Source organism: Sphaerodactylus townsendi, linkage group LG03 (assembly GCF_021028975.2).
Source record: "Sphaerodactylus townsendi isolate TG3544 linkage group LG03, MPM_Stown_v2.3, whole genome shotgun sequence".
In the NCBI taxonomy this organism is placed as follows: Eukaryota; Metazoa; Chordata; class Lepidosauria; order Squamata; family Sphaerodactylidae; genus Sphaerodactylus; species Sphaerodactylus townsendi.
The window spans coordinates 166,206,417-166,225,111 of record NC_059427.1 but is presented as its reverse complement, the minus strand read 5'-3'; the positions used below and the strand labels follow the sequence as shown (position 1 = coordinate 166,225,111).

The 18,695-nt window shown below is 45.9% G+C and overlaps 1 protein-coding gene across 2 annotated transcripts in view; it reads right to left on the bottom strand.

Moving 5' to 3' along the window:
• Positions 1–1,582: 1,582 nt before the first annotated feature.
• RAB11FIP4 (RAB11 family interacting protein 4) overlaps positions 1,583–18,695 on the bottom strand; it is a 336,747-nt gene continuing 319,634 nt past the window's right edge. For both annotated transcript variants that reach the window (XM_048491005.1, XM_048491006.1), the window contains 4 exons: positions 18,533–18,670; positions 15,051–15,209; positions 10,275–10,418; positions 1,583–3,923 (listed from right to left, as the gene is read on the bottom strand). In XM_048491005.1, coding sequence (XP_048346962.1) covers positions 3,807–3,923; positions 10,275–10,418; positions 15,051–15,209; positions 18,533–18,670 — 558 coding nt within the window. In that variant the 3' untranslated portion in view covers positions 1,583–3,806. The remainder of the gene's footprint in view (positions 3,924–10,274; positions 10,419–15,050; positions 15,210–18,532; positions 18,671–18,695) is intronic.

Genomic DNA, 18,695 nt, shown 5'->3' with positions numbered 1-18,695 from the left:
ACCCATTCTCCTGTTTTCACATTCACATACATTTGTGCAGGCAGCAATTAGAGCCCACAGAAATAATCCAGGTTGTGTCACACCTTCACACAGAGATGCATTTTTTTTCTGTACTGCCCACTGATGATTAGCTATGCAGGCATGCACAAATGAACCCCCAAAGGCATGCTGATGTCTCATGATACGAGTATCTGCACCTGCGTAGCTAGGCAGAGGTAAGCTGCAAAATAAATAAAAAAGGAAACCGGAGGCAAATAAAGTGCCTCCTGCCCGGGCGTTCGCTCCCAAGCGGCTGCAACTGCTAGTAGCACGATTCTCAAAAAACTCAGTTGGGGGGGAAATAGCTTGGGGCAGACTTGTTTTAGGGGTGGGATCTGTGCGAAGTCCCCCACCCCCCACAATGGTTTTTTTCCTGTCCTACACTCATGTTTATTGGTCCGTGCAGAATGGGCCTAAGTCGGGTGACGGCATTAGTACGTCTGGCCACATCCGCCTTCCGCTATTTGATTCTGACTGGCCCCCCTGCTATGCTGGGGAGCGCCAGGCGCCTTTGTGCCCTTTACAGTAGCTGGTTGCCTTTGGCTGCCGGGCTTCTGCTGGGCTTTCAAAAGCCGCCTTCACCCCCCCCCCCGCCTTTTGGTCGGCCCTCCATAATATTTTCGGTTTGGCGCGTCTCATGGCGGCCACTGCCCACTCCTGGCCTAAGTGCTACATTCCAGAAAGAAATAGATACCATTGCTGTAGAGCTTACCAGATGGTTTCCTGCACAACGTTTACCGCCTGATAAATGACCATCTTACCTTTGAAGAGGAATGTCTACAGAACACTTTCTCCTGTACTGTAGCCACTTGGCCCATTTTTGTAACACGCTGCAGATCAGGGAAGCTGGCCAGGAGCTTATCAAGGCACCCAAACCCTACTATGTAATCTCTGCCAATTGTCCAAAAGTTCAGCCTGAATCTTGAGCCTTTTGTGAAGACAGCCAATCTATTTCCAAACTTTTCTTTACAAAAAGGAAGAAAAAGCATCGGGTTTCATGTGTGCTCAGTAACAACTGTGCTTATATGAAATGTCTATAGCTAGATAGCTCAATTCTAACTACTTCTGCATTTAAGAAAGGAAGAGTTTGCAGGGAGGCGATTCTCACCTCTTCCCCAAGTAAACTGAAGTGGCATGTTTGCGATAAGACAGCTGTGAGCAGAAAGGGCAGGTTCATCTGAAAGTGAAATTATAGACTATAGAACCGTGGTGGCGAACCTTTGGCACTCCAGATGTTATGGACTACAATTCCCATCAGCCCTTGCCAGCATGGCCAATTTGGCCATGCTGGAAGGGGCTGATGGGAATTGTAGTCCATAACATCTGAAGTGCCAAAGGTTCGCCACCACTGCTATAGAATAATTCTACAAGGATTCTCACAGAATCATCTTCATACTTAGAAATCAAAAGGGAAAATGGGAATACTTCTGCAAAATACATTTGCTGAAATGGTACTGTATCTAATATGTTGATAGGTGAAAAGGGAACATAATTTTTTTAAAATGTCTTTTTAGCATGTAGAATAAGAGATCAAAATGATTAATACCAACATAGTTCATCTTGTGATTTATTTTTGGCAGCTACAGTTCCTCGCTTTAGGATTAATGATACAATTAGCTTAGTGGGTGTTTAAAAACAAGGTATCTTTTAACTTGGAACTGCAGCCACGCTCGGCTAGGTTGGAAAAAAGAATACAGCCCTTGTTCGCAGATGCTGGTGTCCTTAAGATTTACAGCTGCATTACACATTATGCATTTTCTGCATGTGAAACACTCTAGTGTAGGGAATAGCATGAGCCCCACATGCAAATCATTCATCGTGTTTAATTATCATACACTCACGTACATATGTGCAAATATCCATACAAAGGTTCCATGGCAGACCGCATGCTATTTCCTATACAAAAGTACTTCCCATGCAGGAAAACGAGACATGCACGGGAATGGCCCTTAGAAGGTCTTCCTGAACTGAAAAAGTCAAGAAATTGTTCTCCGCAGCAATTAACCCAGTAAGCTCCTTTTCCCCACCAGTTTTTCTAGAGTTTGCCTGAGTGATGGATAAAGGAAACTCCCAGCGAGTGGGTTTAAAAACAAAACTAAATGGACTGTGCTGTAAGAGAGCAGCTAAATTGGAAAAAAAATGAAAAAGAGAGAGAAAAAAAAGAATGGTAACTGGTTTTCTCAGATGGCACAGTCAACAGTGGGCTTCTCAGCAATATTGAGGATTGTACAAATTGGTATGGGTGAAAGCTCCAGATTTTTCCTCAAGCAATCAGCTCCAGACCAACTATTCAGTGATACATGTACCCTATGAATCACATACACCTAAGGTGACCAGATTGTCACCTTTTAAAACCGGGACCAGGGCAGGCAGGCACGCGCGCACACGTGCGCGGCCACAGGAGCGCACTGCCTTTTGGGGCGCTCCCGTTTCCCGCCCTGTCACAGCCTTCCAAAAATCGGGACAGTAAAAAAACCCCACGGGACGCGGGACAAATTGGTTTAAGGCGGGACTGTCCTGCCAAAAGCAGGACGTCTGGTCACCTTGCATACACCAACCCCAAACCCCAAATCACATTCACAAAACCCAAACCCTGAGCTCTCGAGTGATTTCTGTAACGTGAACATGTACTAACCACCTGGAAGCTTCCGACTACGAGCTAAGTCAAGAGCTAAGTTAAGAGGCAGGCGGAGGAGTGCCACTTTGCCTTCATTAAAAACTGTGCCTCAAGGACTTTGTCCCATTCGCCAAAGATTGGGGGAAATACTGACAAGCCATGATGTAAAAAGGCTTCATCGGCCAATCGGAGTTGGTTAAAAAGGCAGCACAGAGTCACTACAACGGAGACCTTTCAGCTGTGTAGTCCTCCATGGCGATTCCGCATTTCAAATGGAGGGCCCAAGCTGATCAACGCAGCGGAAAGAGTTTCCTGTAGGCAGAGAGAACCTGCCTATGTTGCCTGACACAGTTAAAAACCTGAACTCTGGAACTCTTTTGTGGCCAGTCGTAAACACAAAGTACAGAGAGCAAATCTTTCAGCTGCAAGACCCGGGAGAAGATCAGCATATGCATATTAACACACCATACGAGGAACCACAAACTGCCAACGATTCTTAAAGATAAGCAGTTCTGTTCACCATGAAAAATATTTTCTGCTGAAGGGGAGAGGGTGTGGGGAAATGGGGACAGAAAGGCTGAAAAAGTCCTCAGAAATAACATTTCCCCTTCTTTTAGAAGGAGCAGGTGGGGCTTTCCATCCTGTTAGATTCAGCAACACAGCTCCGGCGTAAAACCCCCTACAACGCAACGTGATGAGCACCAGAGAATTAAACCCGGATACGTAACACATCTGAGGGATGAGGTGGGACCAAAGGAGAAAATTCAGCATTGTTGTGAGGTGAAAAAGAGGATTGGCACTAAACAGTTTTCCGTCGACTTTCATACTTATAGCTAGAGGTAGTGTCCATTCTGCCCGGTATCTAAAGCAGTGCAAAAATCAGTTACGCTGTTATGCCATTACAATCCAGTAACAGTATTTCCCCTGCCGTGAAAGTGCATGAGAAACAGACCAAGCCAAATTGGGATTCACAGACCAAGTGGACCAAACCTCATATAAACACGTCCTGTGTATCCACAGAAATTATATAATATATATATATGATATATATATATTTATAAACCCATTTACAATAGCAAGGTGATGTTTGGATCCCGCGGCCTTTCAAGAGGTTCAAGTCTCTGCTTATTTCCTGTCTGGTCCCCCGTCTTCAGTTTTTTATTTCCAGGATGGATGGGTTATGGTCTAGAATGGCTAGGATGATCTTGTCCATGTATTGGCGTAATCGGTAGTTTATCTCCTCTTGTTCTTTGAGGGCTTCCATGAGCTGAAAGAAGAAAAGGCAATCACAAACACGTTTGCTGCAAGGTGGCACAACCGCTCTGCAAACATTTCTGAGGTGGCAAAGGCAAGGGAGATTTCTAGGCCCTTTCGGCACAACATAAAACGTTTGCTTCATGGAATTCCGCATGGTTTTTAGGCCAAAAGAAGAAGAAGAAGAAGAGTTTGGATTTATATCCCCCCCCCCTTTTTCTCCTGCAGGAGACTCAAAGGGGCTGACAATCTCCTTGCCCTTCCCCCCTCACAACAAACACCCTGTGAGGTAGGTGGGGCTGAGAGAGCTCCGAAAAGCTGTGACTAGCCCAAGGTCACCCAGCTGGCGTGTGTGGGAGTGCACAGGCTAATCTGAATTCCGCAGATAAGCCTCCACAGCTCAGGCGGCAGAGCTGGGAATCAAACCCGGTTCCTCCAGATTAGATACACGAGCTCTTAACCTCCTACACCACTGCTGCTCCTGCCTGAAAATGTCTCATTTGCATGCTGTTCCCCAGTGATTCTTTTTTTAAAAAGTGTTTTGGAAATGTTTTCGCTTGCTGTGTGATCTCTTTAAAATGTGTCCCATGCCGCTCTGAGGTCCCTGGTGCCATTTTGTGTGCTTGCGCTAGCTGTCACATGCTGCATTTCCTTCTGTTTTTTGAGGTGTGGGGACATGTCTAAGTAGCTACACAAACAGGACCCCTAGAGCAGTGGTGATGAACCTTTGGCACTCCAGATGTTATGGACTACAATTCCCATCAGCCCCTGCCAGCACCATGCTGGCAGGGGCTGATGGGAATTGTAGTCCATAACATCTGGAGTGCCAAAGGTTCACCACCACGGCCCTAGAGAATCTCAGCACAGGACTTTAAAGTTTTGTAGCTACAAATTTAAGAAGTAAAAACAAACAAACAAAACTGGAATGACTACAAAATGGCGGCCAGGAAGTGTTTTCGAGGAGGTGAATGTGGACAAATGGGGTGGGGACGGGGACATTTTGAAAACCTTTTCAGGGGCTTATTCAGAAAGGGCCAGGGTCTCTGCCCCTCTGCATTTAACTCCTCTACTCCCAACACGCCCACATATTTGAGGGCATCACCTGAGGCGAGACAGGGGCTGTGCCAGCCGTTCTCTTCTAAACACTCTCTTAGCTCCTATTCACTCCCCCTACAATGCACATTTGGAGTCCATTCACTTGATCCCCTCAACCCAGTGGACACTTCTCAGGAAGCTGCTGAATGTCTTCAAGCCAGGGCTGCAGCACTATCTATCATAGGGGTGGCCAACCTATGGTGTTCCAGATGTTCATGGACTAAAATTCCCATCAGCCACCGCCAGCATGGCCAATGGCCATCTCAAGCTGATAGATCAGGGGTGGCCAACCTATGGTGTTCCAGATGTTCATGGACTAAAATTCCCATCAGCCACCGCCAGCATGGCCAATGGCCATCTCAAGCTGATAGATCAGGGGTGGCCAACCTATGGTGCTCCAGATGTTCATGGACTAAAATTCTCATCAGCCCCTGCCAGCATGTCCAATGGTCATCTCAAGCTGATAGATCAGGGGTGGTCAACCTACGGTGCTCCAGATGTTCATGGACTAAAATTCCCATCAGCCCCTGACAGCATGGCCAATGGCCATTTCAAGCAGATAGTTCAGGGTTGGCCAACCTACAGTGCTCCAGATGTTCATGGACTAAAATTCCCAGCAGCCCCTGCCAGCATGGCCAATGGCCATCTCAAGCAGATAGATCAGGGGTGGCCAACCTATGGTGCTCCAGATGTTCATGGACTACAATTCCTATCAGCCCCTGCCAGCATGGCCAATGGCCATGTCGAGCTGATAGATCAGGGGTGGCCAACCTACAGTGCTCCAGATGTTCATGAACTAAAATTCCCAGCAGCCCCTGCCAGCATGGCCAATGGCCATCTCGAGCTGATAGATCAGGGGTGGCCAACCTACGGTGCTCCAGATGTTCATGGACTAAAATTCTCATCAGCCCCTGCCAGCATGGCCAATGGCCATCTCAAGCAGATAGTTCAGGGGTGGCCAACCTATGGTGCTCCAGATGTTCATGGACTACAATTCCCATCAGCCCCTGCCAGTAAAGTATGGTAAGTGAAAAGTCTGTAAGGCACTGGGAGATTAGATTATTTATTTGGTGTGTCAAGCTGCCTTGAGTCTTCCTGAAAGAGACGGGGTATAAATGTGATGTAATAATAATTGTAATACTAGTTGCAAAAAGCAATACCGAGAAACCAAGGGACATTTTTCTCCAAGTAAGATAACGACAAAATTTATGGGAGATCTGTACTCTGGTGCTTATTCCATATTTTTTATTCTGTCCTTCCTCCTAAGAATTCACATAGCATAAAGGTAGTAATTTCTCCATTTTATTCCTACAATGACCTGTGTGGTTGGAGGCAGACAAGAAGAAGAGTTTGGATTTATATCCCACCTTTCTCTCCTGTAAGGAGACTCAAGGTGGCTTACAACCTCCTTCCCTTCCTCTCCCCACAACAGACACCTTGGTTGGTAGGAGGGGTTGAGAGAGCTCCGAAGAACTGTGACTAGCCCAAGGTCACCCAGCAGGAATGCAGGAGTGCGGAAACACATCTAGTTTGCCAGATAAGCCTCTGCCACTCATGTGGAGGAGTGGGGAAATCAAACTTGGTTCTCCAGATTAGAATCCACCTGCTCTTAACCACTATACCACGCTGGCTCTCCATCCTGGAAATAAGCCCAGTAGCGTTAAAGATGAATTGGTTTGGGCGAGTGGGAGAAGATGCCTGCCAGAGTCTGACATGATATATGCACGAAGAGGCTAAATAGAATAAACGAAGGAACCCGGAGCTAACGGTATCTCCAAGCAAATACAGCCACTTCAGAAGGAGGGCACATCTTCAGAAAACTTGAAACATTTCAATATACTGAAAGAAATCCAGTACTTATTAGTCAACTAAACAAACCTAAACCTACTCATTTATTACCCACCTCAGTCCATCTCCCACTGCACTGTACTTTTGGAGATTTTGGATATTCATAAGCCTTAGAAACTTTGTGAATCTTCCGCTCTGGTTTCCTGTCTCCATGCAATAGCTCCTTTCTATAAGCTCCCTAAATATTAAATTACATTCTCACTTGAATAACATAACTGAAACATAGATCCTTTCAGAGCTTCTAATTTTTATATATACAGTGGAACCTCGGTTTTCATTGGTAATCAATGAAAACTGAATTAATGTAAATCCAATTAATCTGTTCTAGGTACTCCAAAAAACATACCAAAACCACATTTTTGCTGAATAAACATAGTGCTTAATGCTGAAAACAGGAACAAACAATAACACTAGGACCAGCTTCAGAGCCGGTGGACCAATGTCGCACCAGAAAGCTGTCCCAAGAGGTCTGTTTCTGATGCCTCGTTCAGATTTGTCTGAAATGGGGCAAGACATTGTCATTAAACAAGTTGCAGACACAGCCTGCAACAGCTTTGTCCAGGTGATTTTTCTCCACAAACCCCTGCACCTTACTGCAAATCGATGAAAACTGAGACAAATTTTTCACTGAAAAAATCGATGAAAACCGGAACAGATGAAAACCGAAGGCAATGAAAACCGAGGTTCCACTGTATGTACAATACTTCAACCTTCTAAGAGAGGCAGGCTTCATTGAAAGACTCTGGCCCCTTCCACACATGCAGAATGATGCACTTTCAACCCCTCTTCCAATGAACTTTGCAGCTGGATTTTACTGTGCAGAATAGCAAAATCCACTGCAAACAATTGTTGAAAGTGAATTGAAAGTGCATTATTCTGCAAGTGTGGAAGGGACCTCTGAATGACACAAACATGATGTAACATAGCTCAGTGTTATAGCATAGGGCAGTGATAGCGAACCTTTTCGAGACCGAGTGCCCAAAGTGCAACCCACTTATTTATCGCAAAGTGCCAACACAGCAATTTAACCTGAACACTGAGGTTTTAGTTTAGAAAAAACGGTTCGCTCCGCTCTGCACCTCTCCAGCATCTCCACCTCCTCTGCCTCTGCCCCCACTTCGGGCAGCAGCCACCTGGAGCAAAGGCACCGGGCCCGCTAGTTGAGTCCTCCCTGCACGCCGCGAGCGCGCATGTCATGCTCAGCAGCCCAGACAAGCCTAGATGTGTGTGTGTGGGGGGGCATTTTCTGCCCCCCACATGATGAACTCTGTGTGTGTGCGCCCACAGAGAGGGCTCTGAGTGCCACCTCTGGCACACGTGCCATAGGTTCGCCAACACTGGCATAGGGTTTGGAATAAATTGTAGGTAAGCAGGGGACTGCCTGCCCATTTCTGGTGGGTTACGTTGTGCCTGCTACAAATCTTAACGTTGATAAGTGTGGAGGTGGACCAGGAGGCTAAACTAGCCATGGAAATGGCTTTGCTCCCTTCCACATAGGGGAAGGCGGGAAAATAGGTAGCTGTCAACGGGCTCTTGGGGCAGCTGAGTCACTTGCTGGCAGTGGCATCTCTCTTGGGTAGCCAATTTGCTCGCAGGACAGAGCAGCAGCTCGTGGGTAGAGGAAGCAGCCAGCTCACTCACTAGCAGTGAGGGCCACTCCCTGGCTCAACACGCTAGATGCCTTGCATGGGGTGAGGGCTGCTGACGCATTGCAGGGATCGTGGCTGTACTAACAGCATTACAGGCCCCCGAGCAAAGCAGTGTATCATTGCTATTAACTCTCAAGTGAGCTGAAGTGACGTTTACCCTGACCTGTTAGGTAGTGAGTGAAGAAGAGAAGAAGAAGAAGAGTTTGGATTTATATCCCCCCTTTCTCTCCTGTAGGAGACTCAAAGGGGCTTACAATCTCCTTGCCCTTCCCCCCTCACAACAAACACCCTGTGAGGTAGGTGGGGCTGAGACAGCTCTGAAGAACTGTGACTAGCCCAAGGTCACCCAGCTGGCTTGTGTGGGAGTGCACAGGCTAATCTGAATTCCCCAGATAAGCCTCCACAGCTCAAGCAGCAGAGTGGGGGAATCAAACCCCGTTCCTCCAGATTAGAGAACACCTGCTCTTAACCACTACGCCACTGCTGCTCCTACGTACACATCCATACTAAATTAGAGGCGAATGCCAATGCCCGCTTGTTGTTAGAAACATTTAATGTTAATATCATTCATGAACTTTAGGAAAACACATGCTAAATATGCATTTTCCAAAAGCAAATATTTCTAGTTCATAGTATGGCATTTATTTATTTAGTGACAGCAAGTCACAACATACACAGATTAGCATGGTGGCCCAATGTTTGTGGGGGTCCCGGGCCATTGTCCAGCATACCTATGTGGTGAAGACTGTCCGTGATCCAGGGGGGTGGCTTTAATGGCCAGTGTTGTCCGTGATCCACACGCTTGGTGGCCTTAATGCTCCTGATGTTTCGCCTGAGCCTATGGCTGGCATCTTCAGAGCCATGCCATGGTAAGATGTATTTCCCTCCATAAGAGGCCTCTGAAGATGCCAGCCATAGATATGGGCAAAACGTTAGGAGCAAAAACTACCAGACCACGGCTGCACAGCCTGGGAAACCCACAACAGCCAGATGGTGCTGGCTGTGAAAACCTTCGACAATATTGAAAATAGACATAATTCATAAATTGTTACAGGAATATCTTTTTAAATAATAAAGTGGAAATTAGAATATAGAGGAGTAACTTTAAAACTAAGTTTGTTGTTTGTGAATGATTGGAAAGAATTTATACGGTTCTTGAGGGAAGTCTTTTAGAGGAGGTAAATGTTATATGTTTTGTGTGATATATGCATGATAAAACTGTTGTTTAGTTATTAGTGTTTGTGATAGAAATGCTACGTAGATAATTCATGTAGGTTTGTTTAGCTTACTTCTATCTTTGGATTTTTTGTTTTCTCTCTTCTTTCTTTTTTTTTTCCCCAACGATTATGGTATGAGTGTAATATAGGAGTTATTGTGTATAGGACAATCTATTAATTTTGAGGTTTCATTTACTGTATACATTAGAGTATGTACCGGTATGATTATTTTGTGAAGTAATAAGCAATACATATACATTTTAAAAAGAAAACCTTTGACAATACATTTAGTGTTGTTCTATTGCTACAGGTTTTGCAGGGAGTACAGACATCTGGTACTGAAGTTTTTGGCTCATTCCGCAAATGCAAAATAATGCACTTTCAAACTGCTTTCAGTGCTCTTTGAAGCTGTGCGGAATAGCAAAATCCACTTGCAAACAGTTGTGAAAGTGGTTTGAAAACGCATTATTTTGCGTGTGCGGAAGGGGCCTTTGTTTGGCTTTATTGCATGCTCCCGGGTTGTGAGTTGGAAGGGACGGCAGCGAAGCATCTCACCTCGTCTCTGGACGCAGAGTCAATTTCAGCAGCCAGGGACTGGGCTTTCGTCTGGGTTGCAAAGAGATTCTTGGCTTCATAAAGACTGAGACTGAGGATCTGCCCGTTCAGGTCATCGTTCTGGTCTCGAAGCTTCTGATTTTCCTGTTAAGGGTCAGAGATGAGAAAGGAGATCATTTTAAGTTGCAATGACCAAAGAACAACTCAGCCAGCTTGCTTGGAGTATCATCATCACCATCAACAGATGTTTCTGGTAATCCTGTGGCCGTTGCCGCAGCGCTGATTGCTGCAGCAATGCGGTAACGCTCAAGCGGGGCCAAAACGGTGTAATCGAAAGTTGCTCAACAGGCGAGATTTTTCAGCAACGACGCTCCGTGGCCACAGTCGTGTGACACGCCCAGCAGGAATCAGTGCCGCAGAGCCCGCCCCCCACAACGGTGGCCCACACTGGCCAATCCGGGTGCCAAATGCCTGTGACATAAACTCTGGGGGGGGGGAAGAATGCCATTTGCGAGGTGCCGGGGTTCAGCCAACACGCTACCAGTCTACGGAGCGCCTGCCCATGCGAACGCTCCGTTGATGCAGCGTTGTCAACAACACCGGTGGCACAACGCTGTGATTGGCTGTGCAGAAACGGCCTATGCTAACTGCACAAGTATAAACGCCCTATGCTAACTGCACAAGTCAGTCTGAAGGAAAAAAATCCATTCCACACCCCATCCTTGACCATCTGCAGCCACTACCACCGGCTGAGCAACTGACCATATAAGAGTTCCCATCTAAACAGCTCCTGTTGCCAACATTGCAAGAGGAGCAGGAGCAGAGTATCAAACCTCGGATGTATGACCCAAATCAGACTCGAGGTGGCTCACAACACGGCTGTTATTCAAACAGCAATCACACAACATAAAACTTAACCTATTAACCAATTAAAATTTAAGCAGCAGTTACACACCATAAATAAAAATTAAACAACAAAAGTTGTTTGCCAGTTAATCAAAATCGTTGAGTAAAATCAGCGCCCGATCTAAAGGCCAAAAAGAGAGGGAGAGAGCGGGAGGGCCTGTGATGATATCAGAGAATCAGGCCCCACCGAGATGGAATCAGGATGAATACTGCATATTTTATTTTTGAAGAGGGAACTTGAAATGGTTTTCCTTCAACTTCCAAGGCTCTACTGCAGCTCCCAGGCAAAAATAAGACACGATCCAGCAGTCCTTTATCTGCTTTTGGCAGGTCTATATAATAGGACTTGCCCTGGTTTTTAGATCAGTTTCTCTATGGCTCTTTCTGCACGGGCCAATAAACCCAGGATGACAACAGTAAAAAAAAGTTGTGGGTGGGAACTTCGCATGGTTCCCACCACTAACACGAGTCTGCTCCATGTTATTTCTATCAGCGGAGTCACTCTGGTAAGATGAGAAGTCTTTAGTCGTCTTGCACTCACTGCAACCTTCTACCACACTTGGAAAAGAATACTCTCCACGCAAGATGTTCTTTCCATAGGAAGGCTTTCACTTTAGCAGTTGCAAGGTTACACAAGTCTATTCTATACAAGACTATAAGGCTACACAGAACTGTTCAGCAATAACAAAGTTCAACACACACAGAACTTAACCCAGACTCTATATCTACCTCAATCTCAGCATATACAAAGCATACATTAGGGATACTTTTCCCCGCCCACGCAACAGCCTCTCATTGGTCTAGAATTACAGTTGAATTCACCAATCATGTTAAAGGTTAATCTTTGCTACTTTTGCTCCTAGACTGACTGTCTCCGTCCTCTGGGTTTTGCAAACTCCTGCTAACTCAGAATATGACTTTCTAATGAACTTTTACACTTTTTAATATATCGTGACAATTTCCCCCAAAATGGGTTATTCAAGAATCGCACTATCTGCAGTTCTTTTTTTTTAATCCTGGGTTTCAGCCACAACCAAGCAACCGGCTGGGCAGGGAGGCTCTTTTTCCCTGGTGCCTATCTGCATAGGCGCACTGGCCATAACGTGAGACAGCATGGCTGTGGGGGCTCACTTGTACATGCCTGTGTAGCTATGCATTGGTGGGAGGTGAATTTTTAAAAGACTCGCCTCTGTGTGAAGGCACGCGCCCCAGTCAATTTGCTTGCTGACCATGGGATGGCCAGCCATGCGAACAGCCTGGGGCCACGCCGGATTAATTTATCCCGGTTGCAACCCTCTTTATATTTGCTGTGCGGAAAGGGCCTATATCACAGAAATGTAGAAGAGCAAGAGAGAGAGGTGGGACTGCACATCACCAAACCCTTTGTTAGCTATGCCCCTAAATCTGGTGCCAGCAATAATAGAAATACTGCCATGTGAGTTCACATCTGAAAACTACTATGCCCTAATTGGGTCACAAGCTCCTTGAATGGCTACAAACTAGGACTTTTCAGAACTGAGAGAACACCTAGGCAAAGAGAAGGCAAAAGCTATGGAGCAGTGGTTCTCAACCTTCCTAATGCCGTGACCCTTTAATACAGTTCCTCATGTTGTGGTGACCCCCAACCCTGACATTTATCTATTTTACAGATGGAGAACACTGATGCAGAGTCTCTTAGGCGACCCCTGTGAAAGGGTCGTTCGACCCCCAAAGGGGTCCCGACCCACAGGTTGAGAACCACTGCTATGGAGAAATATCATCCAGGTTCTCGGGAATAAATGAAGAAGCAAACACTTCAAAGTATCTGAGAAAAAGACTAGTGTGAAGTCCCCCTAAATTAATCTACTCAAAGCACCTCCTTGCTCCGATGACATGAAGAATGCCATGATTGGCTCTTAAGGCATTTGAGTTCAGTCCTAAGGATTATGGATCCATGCCTCACTAGTATTCTCATGGGGTGAGCACATCTAATCTGTCCATTTGTTGGCCTACATCATCAGACCTGGAACTGCGCATATTACGAGACCATGAAACCCTTCTTGGAAGGCACCAAGAGGAAGACTTCTCTTTTGCTGTCTATCACACGCCACAGATTATGCCAGTAGCTGCTCCTTTCAATAGCCAGTGATAGACTTTCCCCCAATTTGTCCCATTCATATCCAATAGCACTATTCTCTGTCTCAGAAAAAGATGTTAGTACAGTCCATTGAACTGCAGTAGTTGACAAAATTGTATGCTTCCGCATTAGAATATAGTTCTGAACAAATATGAGAGTTATTCATTTTTACACATGTGTAACTGAGTTGGGTGCCAATGTTGTATAATTAAACTAAATGCCAAAATATATTTTTGCTTTCAAACGGATTTGGGGGGTGAGGGGGGCTGAACTAGGTAGGCATTAAACCCAGGCGGAGCATTCTACAACAAAGAAGGTCCGGCATGTTGAGTTCTATGGCCGAGGAATATACAACTACTAACGTCTTTTTCTGAAACAGACTATAGTCAGCCACATAATCATGTGGGACTCTGAGGGTAATATCATGTAGTCCGCTACCTGCTGTCACCTAAGGTTCAGGAGAACTAGGAGTCTCATTGTGTGAACCAGTAGTATATAATTGCCATGACTGAATGTAGTGATCATGTGTACCAATGTCAATATGATCTTCAGATTCACACCTCATAGCTTGAAGAGGATCTTTGGCTTGTGCACCCGTGCCCTCAGCCTCAGGTGGTTGTGTGGATGCCGAAGTCAGCTGTGGGATTGGCAATGAAGACTTGCGCTGATAGTAAAAGTTATATACCTTATATACTCACATATAAGTCTACTTTTTCAGCACATTTTTTGTGCTGAAAAAGCTCCTCCCCTTGACTTATACGCGAGTGAGGGTCCCACTTAATTCTTGTGTGGCATTCCCCCTCTCCTGTCTTCGCTCTCTCCTGCCTTCTTCTCTGCCTCCCCCCTTTCAGCCGCTTTCTCTGCCTCTGCCTTCTTCTCGGCGGCAGCCAGCCCCTGGCTCTTGGCGGGTGACAGCCAGTCGACCTGGGTGAGCTGGACAAGCTGTGGGGTGGAGAGGTCGGTGGCAGAGACCTTAGGATTGGTGAGATGGGGGGTCAGAGGCAGAGACCCCCAAATAGCGCCCAACCTTATCTATTTTTATTTTTGAAATTTACCAGTAGCTGCTGCATTTCCCACTCTAGACTTATACTCGAGTCAGTAAGTTTTCCCAGTTTTTTGTGGTAAAATTAGGTGACTTACATTCGGGTCGACTTATACACGAGTATATACGGTAATTGAACATGTGCATTTTCAGTTCTTGCAACGGCACTTCTCTGCACCCTGTTTCAGTTCTCCAGCAGCCACTACCTGAAAGCCTTTTAGCAGGCCAAATGAGATGGAAGCCCCTCTCTCCGCTCTGAACAAGAGTTTAGAGTTATACCCCACTTTTCTCCACTGTAAGGAGTCTCGAAGGGGGTTACAACTCTCCCCACAACAGACACCTTGTGAGGTAGGTGGGGTTGAGAGAGTTCCAAAGAACTGTGACTAGCCCAAGGTCATCTAGCAGGTTTCATGAGGAGGAGTGGGGAAACAAATCCAGTTCACTAAATAAGAGTTCGCCTCTCATACGGAGACCGGGGAATGAAATCCGGATCTCCAGATTAGAGTCTACCGCTCTTCATTGCTATACCACTCTGGCCGTCCTCAAGGGCTCCTACACTTCCCCAAGTGTAAATGTTTTCTGATTTCTCTACGCCAATCAAAATCTCTGGAGAAGTTACAGAGATGACCATGACACATGACCAGGGCTACTCACAGGGACCTGTGGCCATATCCGCCCCCCCTTTCCCATCCCAGTCCCAACCACACCTCACCAGCTTTAGGCGTTTAATTTCATGCTCCATTTCCACTTCTCTGGCCTTCGCGTTGAATTCACTCAAACTGGAGGAGGAGCTTCTCCCACGACCTGGCCGTTCACACTCGAGTTTATATAACTGCAGGTGTTCTAGCTCCTTTCTCAGGTCTTCAATAAGCTGCACAAAAATCAGGTGAAAAAATATCAGGGCAAATATCATCGCCTATCACTTGCTGTTCCCAAAGTTAGCCTGGCAAGAGAACGAGGTCATAACAGCAGGGACAACTGGCAGAAACAGAGGACTCGGGCATAAAACTTATATAGTCTTGGGAACATTAACAGCAGAGAATGTCAGGAAGTAGGAAATGGAGGTCTCAGAGCTACTAGGCGACAGTGGATGTGTAAACTTCGAACAAGAGGCTTCCACATCAGAGGTGTAGCTACAAGGGGGCCAGGGGGTGTGCGCTGCATTGGGTGCGCGCCTGGGGCGCAAAAATTTCAGGTTTTGGAGGTATTTTTAAAGTGTTTTATTCAGGTTTTGGCCTGCAGGGGGCACAGTTTTTAGGCTAGCAACATCAAAATTTCAGGGATTTTTCAGGTGACTCTCCTGATGATACCACCCAAGTTAGGTGAGGTTTGGTTCAGGGGGTCCAAAGTTATGGACTCTCAAAGGGGGTGCCCGATCCCCCATTGTTTGCAATGGGAGGTAATAGGAGATGGGGGCTACACCTTTGAGAGTCCATAACTTTGGACCCCAGAACCAAACTTCACCAAACCTGGGTGGTATTATCAGGAGAGTCTTCTAAAGACACTCTGAAAGTTTTGTGCCAGCCTAAAAACTGTGCCCCCCCGCAGGCTAAAAACTAAAAAAAACACTAAAAATACAAAAAACACAAACGAACATGGGGGAGGGGGGCCATCGGTGCAAAACTCAGATTTTGCACCGGGCTCCATTTCCCCTAGCTATACTTCTGCTCCACATCCAGATGGCCTCTCTGCTGCTAATTCCCCTTGGCAAAGGTCGACTGGCAAGCAGGAAGTGGTGATCAGGATTCTTAATGCTGCTGAGCCGAGCGTTTCCCTCCCCAAAGGATCCAGAGTTCAGAAAAACTTTGGACTCCGTTTAGAAACAACTCAGATGGAACACTTGGGAAGTCTGATCCCCTCATTGTGAGATTCTATTTGTTTCACTAGACATTTATCCTGCCCTTTTCCCAGCAAGGGGGTGCTCAGGGCAGCTCAGAAGACACACACACAAGTATAATCTAAAACCGTGTTTCCCAACCTCTTTGACGTTGTGGTACCCTTGACCTTGCTCTTCATATCTCAAGGTACCCTTGGGGTTCATTTGAATTTTTTTTTGCATTTTTAGGTTTTTTTTCCTTTTTTGGCCTGTAGGTGGGGGGAGTGGCAAGCAGGGGGAGGGGAGGGAAAGCAGCGTTGACAGCCGTGTTGTTTGTTTGCCTAAATTTGGCATGGATTTGGGGGGATTTAAAGGGAAAGCTCCCTTTAAATCTACCCCCTCCCCATTCCACACCGCATTTAGGCAAATAAAACAATGCTGTTTTAAATGTTGTTTAAAGGAAGCCCATGAGGTTTCCAAACCCCCCTCCCCCCGCCCCTTCAAAATCCATTTGATTCCGGTGGGGGGGGGCAGGAGGTAGCATTGTCAGGGTACCCCTGGGACATGCTCATGGTACCCCAGGGTACCACGGAACCCTGGTTGAGAATCACTGATCTAAAATATACAATATAGTAAAATCAAATCCCTACAACACCATACAGATTACAACCCACCTAAGTACACATGAACTGTGAAAACCAATGTGAACTCATCTAAAAATGGCACCGTTTAGTTAGCTCCACCTTGTAACAATGATTCAAGCACAGGACATTTTCAGAGCTACACGGTCAGATCTAACAGTGATAAAAATATTGATGGAGCAACCAGGGCATTTGGAACAATTTTAATGGGAGACCAGACGAGAACAGATAGAAATAAATAGAAGTAAATGAAAACAGGGGTAGGTTCAGAATTGGCCCGCCATTTCATGGCAACCAATGCTCTTTGCCAAACAGTGGAATACGCTGCCTCGGTGGGTGGTGGAGTCTCCTTCTTTGGAGGTTTCTGAACAGAGGCTGGATGGCCATCTGTCGGGAGTGCTTGGATTGTGTCTTCCTGCATGGCAGGGATTTGGACTCGATGGCCCTTGTGGTCTCTTCAAACTCTATGATTCCATAATGGCCCCCTAGTTGAAATCCCCCATACTCACACCCACAGATTTTTAGGAATATGATTTGAAAGCTGCTGCTTTAGTATTTTAGTAATACAAAGTCAACTGCAGCCAGCTAGCAGCTGGTCCTAATAACCTGAGTTCAAAAAATAAAGTTTAAAAAACCCATGTTTTGAGCTTTTAACCTGGCATTTTCGTTTACTACTATGCAAAGCATTTGTTTCACAGGGAAACAGGAAAAAAAAAAGTATTGTCAAAGGCTTTCACGGCCGGAATCACTGGGGTGCTGTGTGGTTTCCAGGCTGTATGGCCGTGTTCTAGCAGCATTCTCTCCTGATGTTTCGCCTGCCTCTGTGGCTGGCATCTTCAGAGGATCTGATCAGAGCATCAGATTCTCTGAAGGTGCCAGCCACAGAGGCAGGCGAAACATCAGGAGAGAATGCTGCTAGAACACGGCCATACAGCCCGGAAACCACACAGCACCCCAGAAACAAAAATGACCTGTGCCTGGGTGGTGGAGTCTCCTTCTTTGGAGGTTTCTGAACAAAGGCTGGATGGCCTTCTGTCGGGTGTGCTTGGATAGTGTCTTCCTGCATGGCAGGGATTTGGACTCGATGGCCCTTGTGGTCTCTTCCAACTCTGTGATTCTATAGTTTCAGTTTCAGACAGCTTTATTAGGCATCAGGAGAAAAATACAGATAAAAAACTGTGTGATAGCATTATCTGGGTACATTTTGAAAAAGTAAAACAACTGCTCATATTTCAGAAAGTGCAAACTTCAGGGAAATTTAAAAAAAGAGACCCAGAGGATTATTTCACAATATTGAGCAGGAATTTGGCCACCATTTCCAATAGCTTGGAATCCTCATGGTTCAAGAGGTGGTTCAATTTAGCATTAGGGGGGCACGGGTAAACTGGTATTGGGGCCTCAAAAAACGAACTAGGTCTGAGATCTGTAAATTTTGGGCAGAACTGTGATTTTATAATGGCCCCCCAGTTGAAATCCCCCATACTCACACCCACAGATTTTTAGGAACACGGTTTGAAAGCGGCTGCTTTAGTATTTTAGTAATACAAAGTCAACTGCAGCCAGCTAGCAGCTGGTCCTAATAACCTGTGAAAATAAAGTTTAAAAAAGCCACGAAATAACCTCTTTGGGGTTAATTTTGAGCTTTTAACCTGGGCATTTTCGTTTACTGCTATGCGATGCATTTGTTTCACAGGGAAACGAAAAAAAATAACCTGTGCCACGGGCAATGTTACCTACCTCCTGAGTGGCCTCCCTCTCCTTGTTGAATTCAAGCCTATTCCGTCGGAGTTTGTCCATCATCCTTTTATACAAATCCATCTCGTCTTTGAGCCGCAGACTGGTGTCTTCTAATCTGTCAGACATTCGCTGCCTTTCCTGAGCAGAGTGATGAGAAGGAGGA